This window comes from Salvelinus sp. IW2-2015, linkage group LG28 (genome assembly GCF_002910315.2).
Source record: "Salvelinus sp. IW2-2015 linkage group LG28, ASM291031v2, whole genome shotgun sequence".
Lineage (NCBI taxonomy): Eukaryota > Metazoa > Chordata > Actinopteri > Salmoniformes > Salmonidae > Salvelinus > Salvelinus sp. IW2-2015.
Window position 1 is genome coordinate 30,176,244 of NC_036868.1, and position 10,535 is coordinate 30,186,778.

The window sequence follows — 10,535 nt, forward strand, 5'->3', positions numbered from 1 at the left end:
TCTTATCCCTTGCTTGCTAGCTAGCCAACTACGGCTAACTTACAGCCAAGTCAAAAAGTGCAGCCAGAATAACAGCAATGTAGCTGCATTTGTATTTGTTTAAGCTGTTTTCTAGTAACATTTATTTGGATACATCCATAAAAATTAACTAATGAGGCGCAAATTTCGCCCGACACATTGATCACTATGGGACAGCTGGAGATCAAATTAGAACATTGAAACAATGTCGCAAATGTCGGAGAGACAGACAGCAAGGATTCTACAGATCTCCTCTATCCTCTCCTCTCTCTCCCATTCTCCTCTCTACTCTGCTGGTTCTACATGATAAATGGGATGAATTTTGGCTTTATTAATTAAGGAGCTATTTTGGGGTTCCAATAAGCCCGCCACTCCTGTGAGACGTGCCCCTCTCTTCACCCCTCCCCAGCCCACCCCCTTTGTCCCAATGTGTGTGTGTGTGCTGCCGTCTGCTCCTCTGGTTAATGGCTGTAGTCACCCGCCCTGAATCACACACACCTGCAAACACACAATTGCAGACACACACACACTCACTTTTAGACACACACACTCTTCCAGACACACAGGAACACTCAGAGGGCAGAGAGGGTGATGTTCATTAACCATCCTAAGTCCATTAGCCCCCCTCCCCCCCCCCCCCCCCCCCTCAGTGTATGGGAAATAGACAGCCATATTTAGCCTTTTCTAATCAACCTTTAAATACCTCACCCACCTCACCTCTCCTCCCCGGGCCCCAGGAGACATACTACGCTCAGTCATACCTGGCCCTGACCAGACGCCTCGACTCTGCAGCACTATCCTACAGTCTATTTCTGACATCTCATCATACACCAGCCTAGTGCATCGTCTATCCTTCCATGCAGTATGAGGATAGATGGGCATCTCAGAGGGAGGGAGGGACAGAGGGTGTGTGTGTGTTGGGAGAGGGTGTGGGATCTGGGATAGGAGACAAGGAAAGGTCTACGATATGCAGTTTATGAGTTCATCTATGGAGGGGAGGGGAATGTGTACTCGGATGATCCTTTTGATCGTTCTTGTACTCCCTCGCCTAATCCTTGCATTCCCATTTCTACTTGTCCTCCCCACTGTATCTTTGGCCCTCTTGCTCCCTCTACTTTTTACTATTGTTCTAGTATTCAAATTCAAATTGTATCATAGTCTTACTTCAGATAAATGCTTATGATAAGGAAATGTTCTCTGTTTCAATGTCTTTCATATGTGTCTGTTTCATATTGACCATTGTGTGTATGTACCAGTCTCAGAATAGGAGTGCTGATCTAGGATCAGCAACCAGATTCACAAAACCTTCTTAAGAAGATATTTCTGTTTTCTAGTAACATTTATTTGGATACATCCATAAAAATTAGAAGATATTTCTTCTTAACTGCCATCCTTAACTATAGACTTAAGAAGAAAGTTAAGCAAAGTTGCTATTCCTCAATAAAGTTATTGGAAATGTTCTTAAGGTTTTTCCTAAGTTTCTTCCCWTGAAATGGGATTCTTGAAAATAATGCTTTAAGATTTCTCCTTGGAAATGTGCTTAACTTTAGGACAGCTGAACCCGTGTCTTGAGACGAATGGATACGTTTGTAACCATGAACGTTTTCTTGCGCCACAGACACAGTTGGCGACCGGATATTTAAATACAGCAAGAATACAAATGAAACACGCATTACCTAGCTAGCTAGTAATTAACAAGATATTACAATATTCTAGAAGTGTTAAATAGCRGGCGTTATCTTGTCAATTTGCAAAGAAGAACATGGCTAGCTTAGCTAATGTTAATGTCGTTAGCTATGTTGGSTATAATGTCTTTACACGTTAGCAAGCTAACTAACTTACCGGTCGTGCAGTCCCTCTACTACCATCTCTATGATGGACGACACCTTCTCCTCCAGCTMGTCCACGTGAATGGTCTCTCATCTCCCTTCTTCTTAGCAGCCGACTTGTTGTCGGACCACTTCTTTTTTACGGCGTCACTGTCCCTTGCCATACCCCCGACGGCAGAGACAGACTCGGCCACTCTCGTCCATCCTTTCTTTTTTGGTCTTTGCAGTAACCCCACAGTTATCAAGTCTCCCCAACAGCAACCTTTTCCTGGCTGCTATTTCCTCCACCTTCACTTCAATCTCTTTTCTTGGTTATCCATTTTTMATTTTGATATAGCTAGCCTGATGGCTATAATGTGTGGAAAAATAACTAAATCCGATCATCCCTGTCACATAGGCTTATTTATTGGTTTCAAGCACGTTACTAATGTCAATCCCACATAAGATATTTATGACGTTCTTAAGAAAGATATTTACGAAGTTCCTAAGAAAACGACGAATTCCTAAGAACATTTTGAGGAATTGCATMTAAGAAACTTCTTACGTTTTTTCACAGGTAATGTTTTGTGAATCCAGCCCCAGGTCCCCTTTGTCCATGTAATCTTTTCCATGATGATCTAAAAGGCAAAACGGAGGCTAAATCAGCCCTCCTACTCTGAGACGCTTGATACATCTGGCCCCAGATATTCTACCTAACTAAGCATGTTGCCCTGTGTGCTGTGCTCTGCTGTGTAGGAGGCAGCGGGAGGTTCCTGTCCTGAAGGACCAGGTGATGGAGGAGGCCCAGCGGAGGGAACGCTTAGAGCAGATCCAGGGCTTCAGGTTGGTCAGAGACACTGTGCTGGAACACCGCAGGCAGGAGCAGGCTAACAGGAAGGAGCTCAAGAGACGCCAGCTGGAGATGTACGACGGCCTACAGGTCAGCACAGGGTTAACAGGGTTGTACATATAACGCACAGYTACGTGCACACACACATACACACACGTACACACAACACAGAGAACAGAACAACTCTGCCCCAACTGTGTAAAACTATGATTCATACTGTTATGACTTTGAGAGGAAAAGGGACAGGACGGGATATCAGTAGACCTCCGAGCCGCTTGATCTCGCGAGCTTACATGAACGGTTCGCCATTTGTGGAAGCTCGCGAGATCAAGCAGCTCGTGAGGCTAGGATATCAGTTGATCGTCTCTCTTTGTCTTTCTCTCTGTCCTTCTCTCTTCCGCCTTCTTTGTCCCCTTCCCCCTCTCTCTGTCCAGGTGGCGTTGGGAGTGCAGCGTCAGAAGGTGCTGGCGGCCCGGGAGGTGTTCCGAAACCGGCTACTGGAGGCGGAGCTTCGTCGTCAGGAGGAGGAAGAGGTGGCTCTGGAGGCCGCCAGGCAGGTGGAGCTAGAGAAGAACGCCGCCCAGCAACCCAGCAAGCAGGCCAAGAGTGCCAGCAAGAAGAAGTGATCCCATTGGGTAACGCCATCACTGTCCCCAACTCCTCCTCCTTGATTGTCAGCCAATCTGAGTCAGTCGTTATGATATAGAGCAATATTTATAGAGAGCAATATTCACCTAAATTGTTTTTACTTCAGTGTTTAGAAAATATAATTTTATTGCAAATAGTGCTTCATTAAATACTATTCACATGTATTTGTTATTCCAGTCTGATTCTGATAGTGCTGCAATGTTGTCTGTTCTTTCTGTCTGTCATTAAAACACTGTGTCAGCTATCTGGAGGACTCAAACCTCAGGACGCCTACTCGTAACTCCTCTATACAGTGAAACATCTTGCCAATTGCAAGAAAACATATTGCAGACATCAGAATGACAGAAATGGAAAATGCATAGAACCCAYTTGCCAGTCATTTCCTCAAATATTGATCACTTCCCTATAAAGAACGCCAGGGACATCTTTAATACCTACACATGATTGTTTTTACTTTTATATTCATCTGCAGTTTCGAAGGTCACAGTATTGACCGGATCACCRGATCAATGGAAGACACAAGTGTTGGGCTCAACCAAACATCTTATGGGCTGGCTGACTGACTGATTGGTTGGTTAAGACTGCCTCGCACCATTCGTATTGCAGCCTGGTTTGGTTCATTCCCAATAAGCCCACCTTGCTGATCAATGGTAGTGTGGTGGGGTTGATGGCAGGCAAACAAGCTTTGGTCAAAGTAGAAGTAAACAGAGAATATGTTTGACCTACAKGTATTATCTGTTGATCATCAACATATACAGCTCTGATGCCCTGAGTTGGAGACAGTGGTACAGTCAAAGCCTGTATCAACAATCGTAACATCTTTGGTACAGCTTCTCACAGGTAGACAATGGCTCATAGTCCAATACTTCATTTACATTTACATTTAAGTCATTTAGCAGACGCTCTTATCCAGAGCGACTTACAAATTCAGAGATGCATCCTTGCTTGTTCTCTTGAGGTAAGCACAGATCTAGAAGTGACTGAATAGGTGAAAGCAAACTGGTGCCTTATTACTTCCACCAATCAACTCAGATTCATGATGACTTCAGGGAAGGTAGGAAGGGAGGCTGCATTTATAAAGTATTCAAACAGTCCCGAGGAGAGGAGAGCCCAGTCAGTGTAGTCCTGGTCAGGTGACTGTCTGCTGAGGAATGGGAAATCAAATGAAAAAGAAAGGGGCAATGGTGCCATCTAGTGGTGTWAATGCTTAATAAATCCTCATCAGTGCTCTAATCAAAAAGCCTTCGAAATCCTATGGGATTCTCAAGGTTGACAACAACGAATAGTACATTTTGTGCCAGAAGATATTATCGTGTGAGTGCACATGTTCATGCATGCAAATGTACGTGCGTGTGTTGCAGGTTGAGTCAGCGGTGCAAGGGTGTACAGAGCTATTCCATTGTTTGGTTGTAGATGGCTCACCTCACACATCCTTATGGAGAATTCTGGCACGTTCTATGGCCTACAACAACACCACATGACTGTGTCGTTATTGTAGGCAAGGTCACCACAGACCTCTACATTGTGTGACAATAGTTTTACATATGTACGTATGTATCATGTTAGTCAGTGTGTGTTCCAGCTAGCGGTAGACCGTAATAAGAGAGTGTACTCACATAGGCCTGTGCTGTCCAGACTGTGTGTGTGTGTGTTCAGCCTGGCAGTCAGGCCTCATCCAGCCAACACAACCCTTATTTCCCCTCGTAGCCGCATGACGGAGCTAATCCACTAAGCCCTGTTCCAGGCACAGAGCATTCCCTGCTTCCCTCCCTTCTCCTCCGCTCTCCCTCGCTTTTCATTTCTCCTTTTCAAATCATCATTGTTATTTTCCGTTTTTCTCTTGGTTTGTTTCCCTTTCCACTGAGGTGCAGGAAAACCTTGTATGCCTGGCAGACTCTTGAGCATGTTGAGTGTGTCTTTCTCCAGATGCAGCAGCTTGTTTAACTTCTTTCAGTGAAAAGCACGATGGCAAACCTGTCCTTTTTATTATGAAATCCCATAACAGTGTAATTGCCATCGACGTGTGCATTAATTGTAAAGCCGTCTGTTCTGTAAGTCGGCAGCTGTTGTGTTTATGATTTGATATAAATATGTTGTGAGGGAAGGGTAACTATGGAACAACCTTGAGCAGAAGGGAGGTCTAGCCTAGTTGTGTGTYTATYRGRYTGTGTGTGTGTGTGTGTGTCTGACTAAATGTGTCAGTGTGAAACGAGAGAATCTGTGTGGGGCTTAATTGGAGGCGTAGAGAAAGGGATGATGAAATCAAGTGAAACAGGAGCAACACACACACAGAGCAGTCCTTGAGTGACGTGTTTGCTTTGGAACCCCTTATCCCTCCCTGCTGAGCACCGTGACAAATAGGAATCGTTGAGTCACCCATCTACATACAGAAGGACATGTATCGGCTGGTCAGAAGGTATTCGCTCATACTTGCTAGTCTTTGACACCGACAGGGAGAGAATAACAAAGGGGATGACTCATTCAACCTGTCAATATATCCATACATTCTGACTCCGTACTTCCTGACCCATTCACACATTTACTGCGTCACACACTTACACAGGAAGTACTGAATCTTCCTGCAATTTTGTATAGCTCTTTTAACAAGATCTCAAGGCACTTCACATTGTATTTGGTTGGTTGACTCACACACACACACACACACACACACACACAGACTCCTCTGTGAGCTCAGTGAGGTGGGAGAGGGTCATTTGGATTGCTGGTTCCACATTGTGCTGCAGCACGGCCCTCTGGGAATGTAAATCCTCCAGGGGGTACAGTCTTTTGTCACCAGAGAGAGAGAGAGAGGACTACTTCTCAGCCCTGTTTGATGAGGAGGGTTAGGCAGGGTGCCAGAGCCTTGATGTTTTATGGAACAATTGCACCGTAGACAGGAGAAGGTAGGCTTCCAGGATTGAGACCAAGGTTTTACTGCAGTAATCCGACACATCCTAACACACTCTCACACACACACACATCTTCATTTTTTTCTATCGTCAAAATGATGAAAGTTGGACAGCACCCCAGACTAGTAGCAAAGAAATGCTGACCTGGATGCAGTTTCACCTCAGTAATCCTTCTCTGCTCTACCTTCCCTGTTACTCCCCCTGAGCCTCATCTGTCTCCCTGATGCCCAGTCAAGGAGCAGAGTGTAAGACACACAGGAGCAATAACACAGCAAGATGTCAAATAAATGAGGGTGGAAAACAGAGAGAAAAGCACAAATTAGCTGAATGTCAGAAATACAGGAGGAGTGAACACAACGATAAGGTCACAGCTGAGGAAAATACAAAATGGTGCWGCAAACAGACAAGCAGACACATCCTCATCAGAATGTATTAACAATCTAACTGTTAATGCTGTGACAAGCCTTTGATCTCTTTTTGCAGATATGATTCCCATTGGACCTCCCAGCCTGGTCTCATAGACGAGACATAGTAAATGTAAATCCGAGACACTCAAGTTAGTATGATATTGTACGTTTGGTATGGTTAGACAGAAGGTTATTTAAAGCAAAAATGAAAGTAAGGTTGTTGGTCAGCCTCGATGGGTGAGCGTGTAATGTGAACGTCTAGCAACCCAAGGTTSTGTGTTCAAATCATCATGGACAACTGTAGCATTTTAGCTAATTGGCAACTTTGCAAATACTTACAATTTTTTTGCTACTTTGCAACTACTTAGCATGTTAGCTTCCCCTAACCCCAACCTTAACCCCTAGGCTAGCTAAAGTTAGCCACCTTCCTAACATTAGGAATGTGTAACATATCAGACGTTTTGCAAATTCGGAACATATTGTACAAATTGCAATTCGTAATAGATCATAAAAATTGTAATTKATAACATATCATACAAAATGAATGCTGGATCACAACCGCTAGCCTAGCGGTTAAGAGCATTGGGCCAGTAACCAAAAGGTTGCTGGTTCGAATCCCTGAGCCGGCAAGTTGGACAAATCTGCCGTTCTACCCTTGAGCAAGGCAGTTAACCCCCAACAACAACTGCTCCCAGGGCCCCATGGACATCGATTAAGGCAACCCRCCGCGCCTCTGATTCAGAGGGGTTGGGTTAAATGCGGAAGACACATTTCGGTTGAATGTATTCAGTTTCCCACAAATTAATACATACCTTACGAAGCATAACATATACTAATTGCAGTGTCCTGGATTTATGTTTGCTATGTTACGTCTACACCGGATGCCAGGTTGGACCTCKGTATCTACTTTAAGTGACTAGTCCTTGTAGAGAGCTGGACAGAAGGTCAAACAACCCAGGGGGTCAATGGATGGACAGTGGAGTGGAGACACGTTGTGGTAAATCCCTGTGTTCTGCCCATCGATCGTCCAGCTGCTTCCTGGGGTAGAACAGGAAGAGACAGGAGAGAGGGGAAGACTGTCAATCACACCAGGGGTGGGATTGGCAGCTGTCTGTCACTCAGGAGATCAAACATGACTTTAGGGACTGGGGGGGGGGGGTGTTTTATTTTTACTATCCTTGTGGGGACCAGAAGTCCCTAGTAAAACTAGGAAAATATATTTTTCCGGTCCCCACGAGGAAAAAAGCTATTTTAGGGTTAGGATTTAGGCTTACAGTTAGGATAGGGGTTGGGGAAAATAGGATTTTGGGTGTAAGATGGCATCGTACATGTAAGATGGCACAGTACTGGTGCATCAAAGCTGGCACCGAGAGACTGAAACACAGCTTCAATCTCAAGGCCATCAGACTGTTAAATTGCCATCACTAGCTGGCCTCTGCCCTGAACCTAGTCACTAGATGACCACCACCCGGTTACTCATTCCTGCACCTTAGAGGCTGCTCCCTATYCACCTAGACATAGAACACTGGTCACTTTAATAATGTTTACAWACTGGTTGAGAGAATGCCAAGAGTGCGCAAAGCTGTCAAAGGGTGGAAACTTTGAAGAATCTCAAATATAAAATATATTTTGATTGGTTTAACACTTTTTTGTATACTACATGATTCCATATGTGTTATTTCATAGTTTTGACGTCTTCAGTATTATTCTACAATGTAGAAAATAGTCAAAATAAAGAAAAACCCTTCAATAAGTAGGTGTGTCCAAACTTTTGACTGGTACTGTATATATATATTTATACTCCGGACTCCGACATTGCTAGTCCTAATATTTCTACATTTCTTAATTCTTTAATTTATTATTTAACTTCTAGATTTGTGTGTATTGGAGCTAGAAACAGAAGCATTTCGCTACACCTGCAATAACATCTGCTAAACATGTGTATGTGACAAATAAAATGTGATTTGTTTGGGAATCAATAATTTGGTCCCCACAAGGATAGTAGAATTGTGTGTGTGTGTTCCCTCAGTCATCGGCTGCCTGGTTCCCCTGACAGTTATGTTGAATATTATTGATACTGTGTGTAATGACACTGCCCACTCCTCTCCTCTATTTGTCTCAGAGAGTAAGAGTAGGTCAGTAGAAAGTCATCTTCAAAAGCTTTACGACTTGGTCTGTCGATAGATGTGATTAGTGTGTGTATTTTAGGAAATTGTTGAGTCAGATGTTGCTGTGTCAATAATGGTCAGATGTGGGTTTTACGTGTGTGTGTGGGGGGGGGGGGGGGGGGGGGGGGGGGGGGGTGCGTGTGTGTGTGCGTTCACTTCAGGCCTTGACAGATGAATGGATGAACAGACAGACAGATGACACATTTTTCATTAAATAATTTCAGACAGGCAAGGCCATTATATCATAACATAATTGCTTCTCGTTAGCGGTGATTGCGTTTGACCGGCAACAGACATGCCTTATTTTACACTTGAGCTGAGAGGTGTCAGGTTGCCAATAAAGCTGAGTTTCCCCGCCGTGGGACTTGGGAACCATAATGAAAACCGATTACTGGCTACAATTAAGCCCCTGATTTACCACTAGAGGCCCTGAGAGTCACTATAGATAGAGACCTTGGTAAGTCCCTATAGATAGAGACCTTGGTAAGTCACTATAGATAGAGGGCCTTGGTAAGAAGAGACCTCACTGTCAGAACACTCTGCATAATATCTTCAGGTATTGTTTCCTAATTCATACATCTCTCTACTGTATGTCTTTGGAAGATTACCTCATATCTCTCCACGTCTGGAAGATTAGAGTTGTATTATTGACACGTAAGGCTTCAGTGTGAGGCATGAAATTTGGTTTATGAATGTAAATCGAACGGAGCGTGGAATACTCTCTCTCCCCCTAACCTGTTTTCTGAAGATCTAATTGCAGTAAATGTATATTTACGTTACATGCTGGAATCATGAGGTTGTTTCAGTCTTCTTTATTAGACTCCTTATAAGAGTGTCTTCTAAATGACTTACTTGAATGTAATCCTTTGGCTGCCTCTCTTTCTTTGCAATCTCCAGCCCTCTTTCTTCGTCAGCCACTTTACATACTAGAAATCCCAATCACTCTTAGGTGTCTGTGAAGGACATTGGGTAAAACCATCCAAACTATCCATGGAGCTCAATTCACTCTGTAGGCACCTGTTCCAATTGCCACAGCCAGGAATATTGTTTATGTCTCAGGGGGAAACACACACACACGGTGCGGTCATGGTCAGAGATTACTGAACTTACTTATTGATCAATGCGTTTGAACCCTGTGGAGGACAGGCCAGTTTCCCAGAGGAGTGACGGTCGTATGCCAAACTGTCATATATTGATAATCATTATCGACGGCCAGAGACAGCGATAACAGGACCAGCGAGGCATGCGGCGAGCATCATATTTCTCCACCCTCCTCCAACRCCTTTATCTGCCTGTTGTGTGTGCCACTGGGACAGAACATAAATCCCYCTGAGTTATCAACACAGTTGGTGGTCAATGTCATACTAATTCCTGTCAATTCAATAGAAATCACGGGCAGTGTTCAGTCAATTCAATCAATTTCCAGTTAATGCCTTCTACTGCCTGTGATAACAATGGAAAGGAACCCATTTTTGTATACCCCTTCGTCTGTAGCAAAGAAACAATTKAAAGTCAATGGATGACAAAAATAGGACATCAGTTTACCTGTCTCCAACTTGGTTCTTTTAAAAGAGCTCTTGATGTATTGTCTTCCGACAGGTGGCATCATCCCTCAACAGTGCAGTCGGGATCGTTGCGCTTTCTGATTGTGGTTTTTACCTCAGAACACTCCTCCATTTTGGCTCCTTTGACTGCAGTTTCTCAGTGTGAATGTGCTCCCCTGAAAG

General features: G+C 44.0%; 1 protein-coding gene across 1 annotated transcript in view; it reads left to right on the forward strand.

The window, feature by feature from the left end:
* adgb (androglobin) overlaps positions 1 to 4,154 on the forward strand; it is a 139,099-nt gene extending 134,945 nt beyond the window's left edge. Inside the window, exons 36-37 of the mRNA XM_070435854.1 lie at positions 2,583 to 2,766; positions 3,111 to 4,154. Of these exons, the coding sequence (XP_070291955.1) occupies positions 2,583 to 2,766; positions 3,111 to 3,302 (376 nt within the window). The 3' untranslated portion in view covers positions 3,303 to 4,154. The remainder of the gene's footprint in view (positions 1 to 2,582; positions 2,767 to 3,110) is intronic.
* The last annotated feature ends 6,381 nt before the right edge of the window (positions 4,155 to 10,535 follow it).